General features: G+C 40.7%; 1 protein-coding gene across 7 annotated transcripts in view; it reads left to right on the forward strand.

Moving 5' to 3' along the window:
• The window catches only part of ELMO1 (engulfment and cell motility 1), a 569414-nt gene that overhangs the window by 533483 nt on the left and 15410 nt on the right, over positions 1 to 20521 (forward strand). For 6 of the 7 annotated variants that reach the window (XM_073549986.1, XM_073549983.1, XM_073549982.1 and 3 more), the window contains one exon: positions 5422 to 5529. The exons of the other annotated variant lie outside the window; for it this stretch is intronic. In XM_073549986.1, coding sequence (XP_073406087.1) covers positions 5422 to 5529 — 108 coding nt within the window. The remainder of the gene's footprint in view (positions 1 to 5421; positions 5530 to 20521) is intronic. 7 annotated transcript variants of the gene reach the window in all.

A 20521-nucleotide genomic window follows, 5' to 3' on the forward strand; every position in this document is an offset into this window, starting at 1 on the left:
AATACCGTATATTGCAAGTGAAGACATATACATAACCCTGGGTACCAAAAAGGAGATGGTACTATGAAAATTATATCATTTGATTATAGTTCCAAGTAGAAAAAATGAGAAATCTGGGAGAGCTAGTCAATACAAGTGTAAACAAAGGTAAGTAAAATGTCTCACATGTGGTCAGAACATTCTATCAAGCCCACGTAGGTATCCTATCTTATATAGTAGGATCAAGCAAAGCTGTGCTGATAATATAGGCATATAATAAAAAACATGATCCATTGAAAGTAGAGTGCAGAGAGGCTGATCACACATGAGGCATACAGTAGTAACTAAGTATACTCAACTGTACAACCTGGCTGCAGATGGATGGAACCTGGTTGTATGAGAGTTACTTTCTAATTTTTCTCCTTATTTTAATTTTTGTTAAAAATCCTTTTAAACTGATTTGCTACAATAAAAATTTTATTTTTTAATAATTAGCTTTATACATCCTTTTGACTCTTAGATTTAGTGGCAAAGGAGTAGAGTGCCGTCCATGGGCGCACCCACCGTGGGGTGGGGGGCATCTGCCCCCCTTAAAAGCAGGGGCGCACACCTATCATGATGAGGCCACCTATTTTTCCTCCCACCGGCCCTTTAAATCTTCGGACACGGCGGCTTTACAGGTACGCGTGCTCATGCAAGCATCAGTGAGTCAGTGGCCGGATGCCTTGCACATAGGGGTTAAGAACGCCTGACGTTGAACGTCAGGACGTTCTTTGTGGGCGGAGATAAAGCGCTCTGCTCTCCCCCTCTCCTGCCCCTGGCTGCAGCGCGCCGCTGAACGCATCAGGTCAGGCATCTGGAGGAGCTCCTAGTAGGGGCTTGGGGCTGGCTGTGGCTGATGTATATACAGGGCCTGGGAGCTGGCTGTGGCTGATGTATATACATGGCCTGGGGGCTGGCTGTGGCTGATGTATATACATGGCCTGGGAGCTGGCTGTGGCTGATGTATATACAGCGCTGGGGGCTGGCTGTGGCTGATGTATATACAGGGCTGGCTGTGGCTGATGTATATACAGCGCTGGGGGCTGGCTGTGGCTGATGTATATACAGGGCTGGCTGTGGCTGATCTATATACAGGGGCTGGGGGCTGGCTGGGCTGATGTATATACAGGGGATGGGGGCTGGCTGGGCTCATGTATATACAGGGGCTGGGGGCTGGCTGGGCTCATGTATATACAGGGGCTGGGGGCTGGCTTGGCTGATGTATATACAGGAGCTGGCGGCTGGCTGGGCTAATGTATATACAGGGGCTGGGGCTGGCTGGGCTGATGCATATACAGAGGCTGGGGGCTGGCTGTGGTTGGGCTGATGCATATAAAGGGGCTGGCTGTGGCTGGGCTGATGTATATACAGGTGGTGCTGGGCTCAGTGGGCTAGGGCTGGACCTGGTGATGATATATACAGAAGGTGCTGGGCTCAGTGGGCTGGGGCTGGATCTGGTGATGGTGTAATATACAGGTGGTGCTGTGCTCAGTGGCCTGGACCTGGTGATATATATACAGGTGGTGCTGGGCTCAGTGGGCTGGGGCTGGTGATGTATATACAGGTGGTGCTGGGCTCAGTGGGCTGGACCTGGTGCCTGGTGATGATGTATATACAGGTGGTGCTGGGCTCAGTGGACTGGGGCTGGACCTGATGATGATATATATACAGGTGGTGCTGGACTCAGTGGGCTGAGGCTGGTGATGTATATACAGATGTTGCTGAGCTCAGTGGGCTGGACCTGGTGATGATGTATATACAGGTGGTGCTGGGCTCAGTGGACTGGGGCTGGATCTGGTGATGAGGTATATACAGGTGGTGCTGAGCTCAATGGGCTGGGGCTGGACCTGGTGATGATGTATATACAGGTGGTGCTGGGTTCAGTGAGCTGGGGCTGGACCTGGTGATGATGTATTTACAGATGGTGCTCGGCTCAGTGGGCTGGGACTGGTGATGATGTATATACAGGTGCTGGGCTTAGTGGGCTGGGGCTGGTGATGATGTATATACAGATGCTGGGCTCAGTGGGCTGGGGCTGGTGATGTATATGCAGGTGCTGGGCTCAGTGGGCTGGGGCTGGTGATGATGTACAGTGGGGAAAAAAAGTATTTAGTCAGTCAGCAATAGTGCAAGTTCCACCACTTAAAAAGATGAGAGGTGTCTGTAATTTACATCATAGGTAGACCTCAACTATGGGAGACAAACTGAGAAAAAAAAATCCAGAAAATCACATTGTCTGTTTTTTTTTCATTTTATTTGCATATTATGGTGGAAAATAAGTATTTGGTCAGAAACAAAATTTCATCTCAATACTTTGTGATATATCCTTTGTTGGCAATGACAGAGGTCAAACGTTTTCTGTAAGTCTTCACAAGGTTGCCACACACTGTTGTTGGTATGTTGGCCCATTCCTCCATGCAGATCTCCTCTAGAGCAGTGATGTTTTTGGCTTTTCGCTTGGCAACACGGACTTTCAACTCCCTCCAAAGGTTTTCTATAGGGTTGAGATCTGGAGACTGGCTAGGCCACTCCAGGACCTTGAAATGCTTCTTACGAAGCCACTCCTTCGTTGCCCTGGCGGTGTGCTTTGGATCATTGTCATGTTGAAAGACCCAGCCACGTTTCATCTTCAATGCCCTTGCTGATGGAAGGAGGTTTGCACTCAAAATCTCACGATACATGGCCCCATTCATTCTTTCATGTACCCGGATCAGTCGTCCTGGCCCCTTTGCAGAGAAACAGCCCCAAAGCATGATGTTTCCACCACCATGCTTTACAGTAGGTATGGTGTTTGATGGATGCAACTCAGTATTCTTTTTCCTCCAAACACGACAAGTTGTGTTTCTACCAAACAGTTCCAGTTTGGTTTCATCAGACCATAGGACATTCTCCCAAAACTCCTCTGGATCATCCAAATGCTCTCTAGCAAACTTCAGACGGGCCCGGACATGTACAGGCTTAAGCAGTGGGACACGTCTGGCACTGCAGGATCTGAGTCCATGGTGGCGTAGTGTGTTACTTATGGTAGGCCTTGTTACATTGGTCCCAGCTCTCTGCAGTTCATTCACTAGGTCCCCCGCGTGGTTCTGGGATTTTTGCTCACCGTTCTTGTGATCATTCTGACCCCACGGGGTGGGATTTTGCGTGGAGCACCAGATCGAGGGAGATTATCAGTGGTCTTGTATGTCTTCCATTTTCTAATTATTGCTCCCACAGTTGATTTCTTCACTCCAAGCTGGTTGGCTATTGCAGATTCAGTCTTCCCAGCCTGGTGCAGGGCTACAATTTTGTTTCTGGTGTCCTTTGACAGCTCTTTGGTCTTCACCATAGTGGAGTTTGGAGTCAGACTGTTTGAGGGTGTGCACAGGTGTTTTTTTATACTGATAACAAGTTTAAACAGGTGCCATTACTACAGGTAATGAGTGGAGGAAAGAGGAGACTCTTAAAGAAGAAGTTACAGGTCTGTGAGAGCCAGAAATCTTGATTGCTTGTTTCTGACCAAATACTTATTTTCCACCATAATATGCAAATAAAATGAAAAAAAAACAGACAATGTGATTTTCTGGATTTTTTTTTCTCAGTTTGTCTCCCATAGTTGAGGTCTACCTATGATGTAAATTACAGACGCCTCTCATCTTTTTAAGTGGTGGAACTTGCACTATTGCTGACTGACTAAATACTTTTTTTCCCCACTGTATATACAGATGCTGGGCTCAGTTGGCTGGGGCTGGTGATGATGTATATGCAGGTGCTGGGCTCAGTGGGCTGGGGCTGGTGATGTATATACAGGTATGGGGCTCATTATACTGTATGGAGCAGTTTCATTCACCTTTTTCGCTCTATAATTTTACAACCTGAACGACCATGGCTTGCCCCCCCCAGTTTTGATCCTGGGTATGCCCATGTGCTGTCAGTTGATTAATTTTGCCCAAGCTATGATTGCAGCCATGTATGTTTTACTCTGAAACGCGCCGGCACTCCAGAGAAACTATAGTTTAAATACCTGACCAGAGGCAGCACCAGCGCTAGTCTGGACTTTGACTATGGTTATCGGCCTGCTCTTGGCTCTTCAAACTATGTATGTCCCCCTATATATAACCAAAACAAAAAAGAAAGGATCTTAATTGTAAGTGTATCCTACAAAAAAAATCAGACTATGTCATAAATAATTTCATCTGGTGAAAAGATCCAAATGAACAAGATAAGGGGATATATGATGAAAAAATATAAATTTTATTAGCATACACAAATAACAATAGACAAAACTACAAGGTATTAAAGTGAGGTATAGATAGCAGCTAAAAAGACCGGTGCTAAATAAGGTAATTCAGAATCGCAAGTAATACACCTGATTGAGAACACGTGTGTTATCTTGTTCATTTGGATCTTTTGACCAGATTAAATTATTTATGGCATAGTGTGATTATTTTTGTAGGATACTCTTACAATTAAGATCCTTTCTTTTTTGTTTTGGTTATATGTTCTTGGTCTAAGGGGTTTGGTCCCTTTGGCCATGGTGGCATTTTTTAGGTTTATATTTGTATGTCCCCCTGCCGGCTCTGCAAACTATGGCCCTAATTGGGGCATGCAGGAATAAGATGCACCAAATTAATTAAAAAGCTCACACCACTTTAATTAATCTAGTGCATCTTATCCGTAGGGTGCACTTGTGTGCGCCTCATCTAAATGTTTCTCAATTCGAGCACTGAAGTCACGTTTCTTGCGTATGAAACACAGTCAGTTTTGAACAATTTGATGATTGGGCATAACCACACCCCATCTTGGCCCATGTTCACCCATTTTGACAGTGTTGTTTTGAAACTTGGTGTGAAAATGTCAATAGTCGCAAAAAGTTTGCACAACTCCGCGTTACGCAGAAATGTTGTCTCTGTTAAAGTATTTTTCTTACGTAAACACTTTGATGTATCATCCCCTATATTTTGTCTAAAAACATACCTGTCTGCAATTGTGTAGCCAGGCTTTTATTCATGGGCAGTGGTTTGGGCAGCATGAGTCCATTGTCGAGTTCCCTTTAAGATTTTGTGACTGTTAAATTAATAAATGTGAATGATTTTTCACAGATTTTACCTCTGGGTTGAGGTGGTTTCTCGCATGAAATGTGATTAGACCTATGAGTCAGATACTTGATCAGTTTCAGCACTCTGTAATGCACAGATGACCAGTAGATTATGTTCTGATTTACTAGCGGTGTGAAAAACATACCTATTGCATTTTGCAGTATCCCATTACTTTCCAGCCATTTTGAACATTATATTGAACTGAAATGGAAACTTATCTTCGTAACAAAATATACTGTGCATTGGGGGTTTTTTCAGAATATGTTCTTGTTCTTCAGTGATCATGATTAGTGTATTGAATTCCATTATTGTCTATTTACAGATAAGTTTTGGTATTGCCGTCTGTCACCCAATCATAAAGTATTACACTATGGAGACTTAGAGGAAAGTCCTCAAGGAGAGGTCCCCCATGACAATTTGCAGGACAAATGTAAGTCACCTTAATATTCATTCTTACAAAATCATACGAGGGAGTTATTGACTAATTGTTTTTTTTTGTGCGTAATTTAGGATTAAGATGTCTGAGCTGGGATTGTAATTATTATTTTCTTTTTTTTATTCTGATGACTTAATCCTCTTGGTTTAACTTGATGAGTGATAATTCTCTTTTAGCCCTGCTTAATACCATATATAATTGACTGTATTTTAAATGGCAATATTTATTGCACATTTATTGCCTTAATAGGCTGCGGTACCTGGTTTCTGAAAGTAATAATCCACCTGGAATAGTGGTAGTTGGTGGTTGAAGTGGACAAAGCAAGATTTTGGTTCTTTACAGCACTACCTCCAACAGGTTCTAGCAGTAAATCTGTGTAATCTCAGTAGTTGGGGTTACTTAGCTAAACAGAAACAACTACCAGAATGTTCATTCTAAAAAAGGAAGGGAGAGAATCATAGAATCGTAGAGTTGGAAGGGACCTCCTGGGCCATCTGGTCCAACCCCCTGCTCAAAGCGCAGTGACCATAAGGGTATGTGCACACGCTGCGGATTCTGCTGCGGATCCGCAGCGGATTTGGCCCTGCGGATCCACAGCAGATCCGCAAAGTACAGTACCATGTTAGCCAATGGGATTTCAAAACCGCAGTGCCCACGGTGCGGATTTTTCCACGCGGATTTGCTGCGGTTTTAAATCTGCAGCATGTCAGTTCTTTGCGGATTCCGCAGCGATTTGACACCTGTTCCATTGTCCAGGTGTCAAACCGCAGGGGAAGACCGCTGGCAAATCTGCAGGAAAACCGCAGGTCACTTTTCCGCAGGTGAATCTGCACTGTGTGCACTCACCGTAAATGTGGACATAATATATCTTAACTTTTACCTAATGTATTGTTGTTACTATTTTTGGCAAAAGTGCCCTCATTTAATTGTTCCTGAGCAATCTTGTTGGTTCATACCAAAATAAATGATTGTAGGAAAAGAGCATTACTATGTTAGTGAAAAGGGCAGTTTTCTGTGGATAAGTCAAAAGGCTTTGCTCTTTCTTTAGTTTAAATGAATTGCTTTTTCTGGTTAGAGCTTCAGAGCAATTCCTTTATGTTAAAGGGGTTGTCCCTTGAACAAAGTACATTTTTTCTATTAGAACTTGGAATAGTAAAAGTTCCACATTTGGATGTGTTAAAAAATGTCCCTGTGCTGTTGTGCTGAGATAATCTAATAAATGTGCCCCTGCTGTGTACTGTGTAATTGCTGTGTCTGACCATGCATAACTGCTCCAGTGCATGGTCGGCACATACCACAGCTCTTGGCCAAGATGGAAGCGCAAGTCACTTATGATAAGTGAGCATATAGAGAAAACAGCAGGGGTTCGCAGTTGCTTCTTTCCAAGGTAATTTTTCTATCGATCTGTTTTATCACAGGAGGGAGTGTGTCTGCCATGTCACCAATTCTGTGAGCTCATCATAAATCAAGTCAGTGATGTTTGAGCTCAGTGGCAGCTAGAGCTCCTATCTAACTGACTTGATTTATGATGAGCTCAGAAGTCTCACTTTTGTGTTATCTCAGGCAGAGAAATGTATTACGTCAGAAAGTAGCAGCTGTTGTCATCTGTATTCTCTCTCATCATAAGTGACTTATTGTTGAGAAATCATCTTTTATGACTTTATATAAGTGACCTCTTCCAGGCTATGGGAAGGATGTTGTCTGCAAGATAACAGTCTCCACAGATTATTATACATGAAGGAGGAGTTACCAGTGTGGTATAAAATGTTTGATCTCACTGCAGAGCTGTGTGTGATTATACCTGACACTTCTGCAGGTTCCTCTCAGCTTCAGCTTACATATCACAGGCAGACAGGGTTACAATATTGTTGCAATGCAGCAGAGCTCAGAGAAAAGCAAAAAATATGTTTACAAGAAGACAAATTTAATTCCTCCTGTTCTGTGTTAGTTACTTGTCTCATACTGGTAATTCCACCTTCATGTAAAACAAGCTCTGGAGGCAGAGTTATATTCCAGGCAGCGTCTTCCCCTTAGCCTGGAAGAGGTCATTTATATAACGTGATAAAAGATATGAGACATACAGTGATGACTTTTTTTCAGTGGCCTGTACCGTGTATGCCCATATTAATAGGTTAGATAGGTCAAATTTGTAAAGTATATTCTAATCAATAGATCTTGGATTAATAATAAGTTCAATAATTGAATGTTTAAAAAATAATGGACTGAGATAATCTTATAAATGTGCCCCTTCTATCTGCTTTCCCACACAGAAAGCAGCAGCTGAGATCCCATTCTGTCCTGTCTGTATACTCTCTTGCTTTCTCCCCTGTCCAGGAGCTTTGGTACATTTAGACCATGTTCCTGTATGGTCAGACACAGCCATTACACAGTACACAGCAAGGGCATATTTATAAGATCATCTCAGCACAGGAACATTTGTTTTAACACCTCTTATTGTAGTGTTTTTATTTTTCCAAGATACCCTACTGTTCAAAAGTTTAGGGTCACTTAGAAATTTCCTTATTTTTGAAAGAAAAGCACAGTTTTTTCCAATGAAGCTAACATTAAATGATTCAGGAATACACTCTATACATTGTTAATGTGGTAAATGACTATTCTAGCTGCAAACGTCTGGTTTGTAATGCAATATCTTCATAGGTGTTTAGAGGCCCATTTCCAACAACCATCACTCTAGTGTTCTTATAGTACTTTGTGTTTGCTAACTGTAAGAAGGCTAATCGATGGTTAAAATACCCTTGAAAACCCTTGTGCAAGTATGTTAGCACAGCTGAAAATAGTTTGGCTGATTAGAGAAGCTATAAACCTGACCTTCCTTTGAGCTAGTTGAGAATCTGGAGCATTACATTTGTTGGTTCCATTAAACTCTCAAAATGGCCAGAAAAAAAGAACTTTCATGTGAAAGTTGACAGTCTATTCTTGTTCTTAGAAATGAAGGCTATTCTATGCGAGAAATTGCCAAGAAACTTAAGATTTTCTACAACGGTGTGTACTACTCCCTTCAGAGGAGAGCACCAAATAGGCTCTAACCAGAGTAGAAAGAGAAGTGGGAGGCCCCGCTGCACAATTGAGCAACAAGACAAGTTTATTAGAGTCTGTAGTTTGAGAAATCAACGCCTCACAGGTCCTCAACTGGCAGCTTCATTAAATAGTACACGCAAAACGCCAATGTCAACGTCTACAGCGAAGAGGCGACTCCGGGATGCTGGGCTTCAGGACAGAGTGGCAAAGAAGAAGCCATATCTGAGACTAGCTAATAAAAAGAAAAGATTAATATGGGCAAAAGAACACAGACATTGGACAGAGTAAGATTGGAAAAAAGTCTTATGGACAGACAGATCCAAGTTTGAGGTGTTTGGATCACATAGAAGAACATTTGTGAGACACAGAACAACTGAAAAGATGCTGGAAGAGTGCCTGATGCCATCTGTCAAGCATGGTGGAGGTAATGTGATGGTCTGAAGTTGCTTTGGTGCTGGTAAAGTGGGAAAATTGTACAAGTTAAAAGGGATTTTGAATAAGGAAAAGGCTATCACTCCATTTTGCAATGTCATGCCATACCCTGTGGACAGCGCTTGATTGGAGCCAATTTCATCCTACAAAAGTACAATGACCCAAAGCACACCTCCAAATTATGCAAGAACTATTTAGGGAAGAAGCAGGCAGCTGGTATTCTATCTGTAATGGAGTGGTCAGTGCGCAGTCACCAGATCTCAACCCCATTGAGCTGTTGTGGGAGCAGCTTGACCGTATGGTACGCAAAAAGTGCCCATTAAGCCAAACCAACTTGTGGGAGGGGCTTCTGGAAACATGGGGGGAAATTTCTCCAGATTACCTCAGCAAATTAACTTCTAGAATGCCAAAGGTCTGCAGTGCTGTAATTGCTGCAAAGGGAGCATTCTTTGACGAAAGCAAAGTTTGAAGGAGAAAATTATTATTTCAAATAAAAATCTTTTTCGAACCTTGTCAATGTCTGAACTAGATTTTAAATTCATTTGACAGCTCATTTGATTAATAAAAGTATGAATTTTCATGGAAAACACAAAATTGTCTGGGTGACCCCAAACTTTTGAACGGTAGTGCATATTGATAAAAATGTACTATGTTCGTGGGAATACCATTGTAAGTGTTTATAAAAATAAATTCATATTCTAAAATATTTTTTTGCACAATTATTAGGCATTTATTTGTGTGTTGTGTATAATTTCTCTGGTCATCAGACTGTATAATAAAAAATCAGTATGCTTGGATTTAGTTTTAACCCCTTTACCCTGAAACCTGTTTTCACCTTAATGACCAGGCCAATTTTTACAATTCTGACCACTGTCACTTTATGAGGTCATAACTCTGGAACGCTTCAACGGATCCTGGTGATTGAGACTGTTTTATCATAACAAAGTGTACTTAATGATAGTGGTAAAATTTGACCAGCAATTTCTCATTTTTACAACAAAATTTGCAAAACCATTTTTTTAAGGACCACCTCACATTCGAATTGACTTTGAAGGGCCTATATGACAGAAAATATCCAAAAATGACACCATTCTAAAAACTGCACCCCTCAAGGTACTCAAAACTGTATTCAAGAAGTTTATTAACCCTTCAGAAAAAAGTAAATGTTTACTTTTCTTTCACAAAAATTTTCCTTTAGACCTAATTTTTTTTACTTTTGCAAGGGTAACAGGAGAAAATTGACCATACTTTTTGTTGTGCAATTTCTCCTGATCAAGCCAATACCCCATATATTGGGGAAATCTACTGTTTGGGCACACGGCAGGGCTCGGAAGAGGAGCGCCATTTCACTTTTTGAATGTAAATTTTGCTGGCATAATTAGCGGACATCATGTCATGTTTGAAGAGCCCCTGATGTGCCTAAACAGTGGAAGCTTCCAACAAGTGACCCCATTTTCGAAACTAGACCCCTTAGGGAACTTATCTAGATGTATAGTGATCACCTTGAACCCACAGCCATGCCTCCATGCCATGTTGCATTGATGCCAAAGGAGCCCCGACCAAGTATTGAGTGCATTTACTGAATATATATTTCAGTAGGCCAACATTTTGGATTTTAAAGTCATTTTTTTCAAGCTGGTGTTATAAAGTATTCTAATATACTGAGATAATGACTTGGTTTTTCATTGGCTGTAGGCCATAATAATCATCAACATGAACAGAAATAAACACTTGAAATAGATCACTCTGTTTGTAATGACTCTATATAATATATGAGTTTCACTAATTGTATTGAAGAACTCAAATTAACTTTTTGTTGATATTCTAATTTTGTGAGATGCACCAGTATCTTTTTTATGTTTTGGCGCTTTTAAACAATAAAAACTATTTTATAGAAAAAAAATCATTATTTTTGCATTGCTGTATGCTGAGAGCTATAACTTTTTTATTTTTCTGCTGATGGAGCTGTATGGTGGCTTGTTTTTTGCGGGACAAGATGATATTTTCAGTGGTACCATGTTTATTTACATCCGCCTTTTTAATCACGTTTTATTGCGCTTTTTGTTCAGCGGTATGATGATAAAGCATTGTTTTTTGTCTCTTTTTTTTTACAGTGTTCACTGAAGGGGTTAACTAGTGGGACAGTTTCATAGAGCGGGTCGTTACAGACGCGGCGACACCAAATTTAGGGATTTTAGAGATTTTTATAAAAATATTTTTACACTTTGTAATATTTTGTTTTTTTTACTTTTTTACATTGTCCCAGTATGTGACATTACTATATTACATCAGATCGCTGATCTGACCCTCAGGAAAGACAGGCAGGAAAGATCCCGAGGCTATCTTGGGCCCGGGAGTTTCCATGGAGACCATAAGGAGGACAACACGATGTCCTGATGGAAGCGCACAAGGAGCCCCCTCCCTGCGCGATGCTCCTCTATGCCTACTGTCACATACAGTTGACACTCGCACCCAATCGTCGCGGCTCAGCGTGAGGCTGCGCGATCGGTGCACCGTACTAGTAATGCTGATTTGCGGGAACGCATCTCCCGCAGAGCAGTACTAGTACAGCGAATGTTGAGAAGGGGTTAAAGAAAGTTACATTGTTTACCTCAAAATTCTCATAGGTATGATCCATGAGAATGAAAATGTTTTCTACTTTTCTTCCAGTATTGCAGCTGAGCTCCATTAACCCTGTCCCAAGTGGGTATTTTTTTGTTATTTTTGTTTTTTTTGTGTCCAGTTTTTCCCCACCTTATTTCCAGAAGCCTTATATGAGGGCTTGTTTCTTTGCAGTATGAGTTGTAATTTTGAATGAAACCATTCATTTTCCATACAGTAAAATGATAAAATGATAAAATTTGTAACAATGCGAAATGACCAACCATCTGCTTAACCATTCTTCCATTGTTTTGGAGGTTTAGTTTTAGGGTGCTCATTCTCCAGAACAGCACAATTGCAGAGATGTCAAATATATATTGCTTTTTTCTGCTTAAGAGGTGAAAAAAAAATTGACAATTTTGCAAAAAAAAAAATTTTGTCACTATTTTCTGAGATAGAGCTATGTGAGAGATTGTGTTTCACATGGCAAGCTGACTTTTTATTGATAAATTCTTTCATTTCAGGTTTCTTCTCATTATGGCATTTTTCATTTAGGTTAGTTCATTTAATATTTTTAGACTGGACTTTTACTAAAATACCACAGTATTGCGGTATATATACAAAATGACGTTCTCCTATGAAGCCCAGCCTTAAAGGGTTGGTCCGTTACGTAAAATGTCCTTTTCAAATGTCTATCTGTATGCCCTAACCAATTTTGTAATTTGCTTTACTATAAAATGCCCTTCATTTCTCCGCTTAACGTGTTTTTTTACTTCACTTCCTGTGATATTTCGATTGAGAGAAATTTCAAACAGGATTTCACAGGAGGCTGGAGCTGCGCTCACCTACCTGCAGTGTCTATGGCCCCTCCTGGAACATGATGTCATCAGGGGGACTCCACCCCAATTCTTCTAGCACTGCCTTCAGATTAATCACTATCAACTCAGAGTACAGCATTGGTGTCAGTCACTGCTTATATCACCGCCCCCTGATGACCATTCATTTGAGGGCAGTGATTGAAGTTGTGGAGTGACACTGGTATCACTTACTGCTTTATACTCCACCTCCTGATGATGTCTACTTTCACAGTTAGAGGCAGCATTGGACATAGAGTGTCAGCACTACGCTCAACTGTCCCACAACTTCTATCACCATGTTCATGGATCCAGGACATGTTTAGAGAGAGGCGATGCAAGAAACTGTACTAAGTAACTGCGGTGCAGCTCCATGAAGTGAAGTGAAAAAACAAACATTCAAGGGTTACATAGATAGGAAGAAGTGTAGGGAATTTTACAATTAGGTTAATTAAAGAAATAATTAAGTTGTAAAGATTTATTTTTAGGTACCAGACTAACCCTTTAAGCTTCACAGGAGAACAAATAAGGCACCTGTACTGTCATGACAAGCTATCAACTATATCGTGGGGGGTCGATGCGCACCAGAAGTCACTATCAGTGATTGGCTGTGGCATTTAAAGGATTTAAACAGCAGTTATAACAGTGTTACAACAAAATGTCATACACTGGCATCAAACATGTAATATACTACTACACCACATGTTTGGAAGGGATTAATGTGAATGGGACTGAGCCACAATGGCAGTTATACAATGTAGACAGACTTGCTGCTATTTTTGAAAGAAAGCAGTGATATGTTTGTACCCATAACAACACCTTTAAGAAGTCACCTACAAAAAATAAAACTTGGAACAAGTATTCTGCTAAAGTTTTAGCTATATCTTGCCTTTGTCTATGAGAGAAGCTATAATAGTTGTCATCCCAAAAGAAGATAAGGATCTTCAGATGCCAGAATCATATAGACCGATTTCACTGCTCACAACGCATGTAAAGCTCCTGGCCAAGGTGTTGGCGATTAGGCTGTCGGGTGTTATTTCTAAATTAATACACCCATACCAGTCCGGATTCATGCCTGACAGGTCTATGGCTGTCAACCTGAGAAGGCTTTTCATGAATATGCAGTTGCAAGCCGATAACTCTGGCCAGAGGGTGGTTGCATCGCTGGATGCCCATAAGGCATTTGACAGTGTGGAATGGAGCTATCTATGGCAGATCCTGCTTCATTTGGGATTTGTCCCACAATTCATATCTTGGGTTCGGTTATTATATACGCACCCACTGGCTAGGATAAAAGTGAATGGAATGCTATCACACTGTAGAACTCCACAGAGGGAAGAGGCAGGGGTGTCCGCTCTCCCCTCTTTTGTTTGCGCTGGCAGTGGAACCATTGGCCGCCAAAATTCGACAATCAAGGGAGGTTTCCGGGTTCAGATACGGCCTGTTAAAGGAAAACATTGCGCTATACGCGGACGATGTCTTGCTTTTTCTAAGTGACCCCAAAACATCTCTGGGTAATGCCATAAAACTTATTGAAGGATTTGGGAGGTTGTCAGGATTGGTGATCAACTGAGGTAAATCCAATTTGTTTGCAATAGATGGCACAATGGAGGGTTTAAGGAGAACAGTAGAGGAGGGCAGGCTTAAAGTAGTAGATCAATTTAAGTATTTAGGAATATCGGTATCGCTGCCAATCACAGATTATTTACATAAAAACCTGACCCCCATGTTAGCTGCTCTCAAGGCGAAAATAGGAGCGTGGATTAAGCTGCACTTGTCGGTAGTGGGCCGGGTTAATTTCATTAAAATGATTCTGATGCCCAAAATATTGTATCTCCTGCATAATGCACCTGTCTGGATATCTCAGGGGAAATTTAGACAAATAAACATCTTGTTCAGGGGATTGGTGTGGGGGAAGCAACACTCTCGTATTAGATTGGAAACCCTTCAGTGCCCTAAAAATGGGGGGTCTGGCCTTGCCTTATCCTTAAATATACTTCCTTGCAGCCCAGTGCCAGCACTTGAGGGGGTGGGCGCTTGAGGCGACTTCTGGCGGGATACAACACATTTTGGAAAAACTGACAAATGTGTGTCCAGTGGTACAATGTTTGGAGGATGGCTCACTGGGGGTGTTTGGGGAAACAATTCCCCACATTATCTCTGATATATAAACGCTGGAGAAGGGTTAAACAAATTTGGGGGGGTTACTGGCCTGACCCGGTTCTCGCCAATTTGGGATAATAATAACCTACCAGAATTCAGATCCATGGGAGGACTGGGGGAATGGCAGGCTAGAGGGATCCAATTTGTTTTCCAGATTGTGGACCCACAGGGGCTGAAATCCTTTTCTCAGCTACAATCGGAATTTGGGCTCAGAGCTTCAGGTGGGTTCCAGTATGCATGGATGAAGCACTCATTCATAGCTCAGAATAAGAGTAGCCATCTTGAAATTCAGGGGGATATTGTGTTGGAGTATGTATGTGGGAAAGGGTCTACATGTGGGGTTATATCCTCTTTGTATGGAGATCTGTTACCTACTTTCCTACTGAAATTCCTAATTGGCGCCAGGGCCAAGTGGGAGGGTGCATTGGGCCCCTTGGAGGATTAGATATGGGAATCCGCTCTGAGGTGGATCACAAAATTGTCGCTGAGTGAACCGTATAGATTCTCAGCTTTATATAATACACAGAATGTACAAGTCCCTGGATGTCCTCCATACTGCAGGTATACTCCATATGATGTGGACATGCCCGAGGTTGTTTTCTTTCTGGACGGTGGTCTTGTGTCGGGTAGAGGGAGCGTACAAATGTGTGATTCCAAATGACCCAGTGGTATGCTTGTTGGGTGATGTGGAAGAGATAAGAGTGGATAATACTATGAAGACAGCGATAGCCAGACTACTCTGGCTCGGAAACGGAAAGTGATTGCGAGAAATTGGATACAAGAGGAGCCGCCGTCGAGAGGAGAATATCTCAAATATGTGAAAAATACCATTATGCTAGAAAAGGGGGTTTACAAAAAAGGAGAGAAATTGGTGTTATATGAAAAGCTATGGACGCCATGGCTAGAGTTTCGTTAGGATTTCGGATATATGTTGGGGGGGGGGCCTCGAGGCACATTGAATATGTGGGGTGCTACCTGTAATGCTACGAATGGTGGAAGGATATTACTAACCTTTATTTTTCTCTGCAGATGAAGATTATATGGACAATACAAGCAGTCTAATAGGGTTTGGGGGGGATGTTATTATACCGGGTTGTTAATATGAAAAATGATTGCTTTTGGAAAATATGTATCCTAATATGCTTTTCTGAATAAAAATCTATTTGATAAAAAAACAAAATTTTTAGCTATATCGAAATTGGTAAATAATTTTAATCCTGCTTGGGATAGACACAAATCCGTCCTAGGAGAAAATAATCCACACCAAATAATGTAAAGCAAAAAATTAGTTTACAAGGTATGCTGGATGGATATTTTTCCACCACTAATCTGTGTTTTTAAGAAAATAAACACCTCCTTATATGCTGATTATTTTGGATTAGTGTGGCTGATGAGGTTCCCCTCTTCTTATCACACAATAAAGCTTTTCCAGATGTCATTGCTTTTAGCATTACGATAACACTAAGAAAGTCATACTAAATAATAGATACAGTAACTGTAGCATATTCTTTGTGCTAATGGCCAGGAAAATACCACTGTCCAATAAAACAGGACAAATCTTTCCTTACTGAAAGTTTGTGTATATTAGGACTTCGGTTGTTTTTACGGTAGCCGATTTTAGGACAGAACATTACTAGGAATGCTTGTTCCCGATAAAAGGTCTGTATGAGAAGGTTGCCAATCACTCGAGGAATAAGCAAGACGCTCATCCATTGGGTGAAGTGATTTTTATGCTTGCTTAAAAATCATTGTTCTCGGCAGCACAATGTGCTTGTGAGAAAAATGTGTTAATCATTCAATACACATGAAAATGTGGTCATCCTGTTGAAACAGGCTATTAAACATCTGGCTTACATGCATTTAACAACAATGGGTCAGTCAGACTAAATGCATGTTAAATGTGAAATAATTTCCTAGAGTGACAATTGTCACCCCTGTGGCAGTGTTACTTCATACATTTTGTAGGAGTAAGACATAAATGAAGAATAACTTATGTAACCGTACAGATGGCAGGAGATCTATAAAGCCTTATTACTGATTATTGTTAACTAATTGCCGATAATCCCCTTTCACAAAATTAATCCTAGAGAACAATGACACTGATTTGTATGGCCGTAGGGGGATATAATGTAATATTCTATATTCTTCCATTATTTATTTTAGAGATTTAAGATCCAATGCACTATAGTTTCAATCAGCACAAGCAGCCAGAATAATTTTGCATGCACAAGGACCTGCATTTATGGTTACAGCAGATGCCAAGTTCCCAGCAGTAATTACATTAGGCTGGAAATCCATTGGAAATCTTTTATTTTTATCCTCATAAGCCCCGACATGTTTTAACTGGAGAAAGATTACATGCTGAATAATAAAAATAGATTATACAGTACAGCAAGTCTTTTTACATGTTATTGTAACCCAAATGAATTATGTATCACACATAAGACAAAGAACCGCTAAAACCAGCAGCCTCCAGTGGCATCAACATTTTCATTTTATCAGGGTTTAATACACTGCAGAAGGTAATATTTGCCCACATGATAGTGTAAATGAATTGTGAAAGAATATGTGCCAACTACAAAGTTTAAAACTTAGGAGCTACAGAAAATATGGCTGTTTTAGTTCAGTTTCTCTATTCAAGAGGATGGACCAATTATGAAACGAATACTGCAACTATTGTATGTGACAAAAGGTCAAAATGGGAGTAATAATTTTGATATTAAAGTATCCTCCAACCAGGTTTAACATAATAAAGGGGGTTATCTGGGACAAAAAATTGATAACCTATACTTGGGGTTATCTATCTATATTCAGCAGTGTCCCACCTCTCAGTACTCTTGGATCAACTGCAGTGTTCGGATGAGTGTCACCTCACCTACATCATTTACTAGGCATGGATCAATCCTTTTCGCCTCGGCTGCACCTGGTAATGCAGCTTAGTCCCATTCACATGAATTAAATAAAGCTGTACTGAGTTATCATGCAAGGCACAGGCTTTACTACAATACATAGCTGCGTCAGGTAAACAATGAAGAAGACTGAAGATAACACCTTCAGTAATAGCCATTTTTAATTAATTTGTAAGGGCTGAATTTAAAGGCCCCTTTACATTTAGCGATGCACCAGCGATCCCGACAACGATACGACCCGGTCAGGATTGATGGTGCATCGCTAAATGGTCGCTAGTGAGCTACCACACAGGCAGATCTCACGGCGACATAGCAGCGATCTAGCGGACGTTACTTACCTTTCTGACGTGTCAATCCTGACGTCCTCCCGTCCGCATCCACGCGTTGCTCGTCGGCGCCAGCAGGAAGCGCCCGACGAGAAATGGAGCTGCGCGATCTCGCGCGATCAGCGATGGACAGCAGGGGAGCCGGTCGGAGGTAAGTATCACACATAGCGATATCGCTGCTGCGTCACCAAATCGGTGATGCTTTAGCGATATTGTTAGCGATATCGCTATGTGTAAAACCCCCTTTAGAGGTCTTTAATGGGGTATTTCCTTCTTTGATAGGCATGGCATATCTAAAAGAATTGACACAAATGTTTGAAAGATTTAAGTCCCACATCTACAGCGCCTTGAAAAATTATTCATAACGTTCCACATATTTTAACGTTACACCCACAAACTTCAATATATTTTATGTGATATACCAACATAAAGTAGCAAGTATATGTGAATTGTAAATGAAATGATACATAGTTTTCTAATTATATTAAAACTATAAATCTGAAAATTGAGACATACATTTGTATTCAGCCCCCTGTAGTCGAATAGCCCTAAATAAAATCCTGCGGGATTAATTGTCTCCAGAAGTGACATAATTAGTAGTAATTAGTGTGTAATTTACTCCTAGTGTAACTACAGCTGTTATGTGAAGGCCTCAGATGTTTGAGAACAAAAGATCAAACAGCATCCTGAAACCAAGGAACACACCAGGCAGGTCAAGAATAAAGTTGTGGAAGAGAGTAAAGCATGGTTAGGTCATATAAAAATAGCCCAATCATTGAACATCTGACAGGGCACTATTCAATCAATCATTCATAAATGGAAGGAGTATGGCACAATTGTAAACCTATCAAGAGATTGCTGTCCACCTAAACTGACATCTCAAGGAAGGAGAGCACTAATTAGAGAAGCCGCCAAGAGGTCCATGGTCACTCTCAAGGAGCTCAAGAGAGCCACAACTCAGAGGGCAGAATCTGCCCTCAGTACAACTATTAGTTGTAGACTCCACAAATTTGGCCTTTATGGATGTGGCAAGAAGAAAGTTATTTTGAAAGCAAGAAATAAGAAGTCTCATTTTCAGTTTGCAAAAAGCCATGTAGGGGACACAGCTACCATGTGGAAGAAGTTGCTCTGGTCAAATGGCACCAAAGTAGAACTTTTTGGGCTAAATGCAAAACACTGTGTGTGGTGGAAAACTAACACTGCACATCACCCTGAAAACACCATCCAGGAAAACCTGTTAGAGGCTGCAAAAGACTTGAGACTGGGATGTAGGTTCACCTTCCAGCAGGACAACAACTCTAAGCATACTGCCAGAGCTATAGTGGAAATGTTTAGATAAAAGCGTATTCATGTGTGTGAATATCCCAGTCAAAGTACAGTCCCTAAATCCCCCTGAGAATTTGTGGGAAGACTTGAAAATTGCTTTTCACAGATGCTCTCCATCTGATCTCACTGAGCTAGAGCTATTTTGCAAAGAAGGATGGGCATAAAATTTCAGCCTCTAGCTGTGCAAAGCTGGTAGAGGCATACCTCCAAAAACTTTCAGCAGTAATGGCAGTGAAAGGTGGTTCTACAAATTGTTGATTCGGAGGGGGGGGGGCTGAATACACTTGCATGTCACAATTTTCAGATTCATATTTTTTTAAATAATTAGAAAATCATGTGTAATTTCCTTTACACTACACAAATACTTGCTACTATATGTTGATATAATCACATAAAATCCAAATAAACTACATTTACATTTGTGAGTGTAACATGAAAAGATATGGAAAACCTCAGGGGGTGTGAATACTTTTTGATGGCACTGCAAATGCATACTTAATGTACTAATGCATATTTCTATTCTGTACTTTGTCACCCTGAATATCATCATCTTTTATTCCTTCATGTAAACAGGAGGTTATTTATATTCTCCACCCAATTAATTATTTAGGAAAATAATTAATTAGTAGGAGGTAATCTTGACATTCATTATGTGCATTCGTGAATAAAAGTTAGCATTGTAAATGAGCACCACAAAAGAAAAACGTGCACACAATGCTGATAAAAATTAGCCCATTAAAACACCATGAGGATTTTATTTTACATTTTAATTGATATCCATTTAGTACTTATATTGTGCAAAAAATCAGGTGTGCATATGAACTGGTGACAGGTTAAAATACGAACATCTACGTTCGTATGTAAACTTTTGACTTTGCAGTAAGTAATAAGAATGCCTTAAAACATTCTCTTTTTCATTATTCTGGCATTTTGAAAATATTACTAATTATGGTAATCCTAATTGACCTAAAACAGAAAAGGTTTATTCTGATTTCATGTCAGATATTGAGAAAACCATGCATATGTGTCTTTTTATATAGTGCATGTAAACTTCTGATTTCAGCTGTACTTCAATCACTTCCTTTTCCGTTTTCCAAAACCTTGCTAATAGAAGAATATTTAGAGTATTCCCCAATTCCGAACCACTTCTTACAGAACCAACAAATTTTATGAATAATGATTAGCATCAGAAAAACCCTTAGAGTTCACTTAAACTTACCTGTCTCGAGAATATCTATGAATTTCCACCCCCACCCAGAAATGTTAATAGTAGGACCCCTGCTCCTTCAATCCAATTTAAAGCCCACCTTCTAAATTGCTGGGACTGAGAGGTTAG

Source organism: Dendrobates tinctorius, unplaced genomic scaffold, assembly GCF_039654945.1.
Source record: "Dendrobates tinctorius isolate UK_male_01 unplaced genomic scaffold, ASM3965494v1 ptg000162l, whole genome shotgun sequence".
NCBI lineage: Eukaryota > Metazoa > Chordata > Amphibia > Anura > Dendrobatidae > Dendrobates > Dendrobates tinctorius.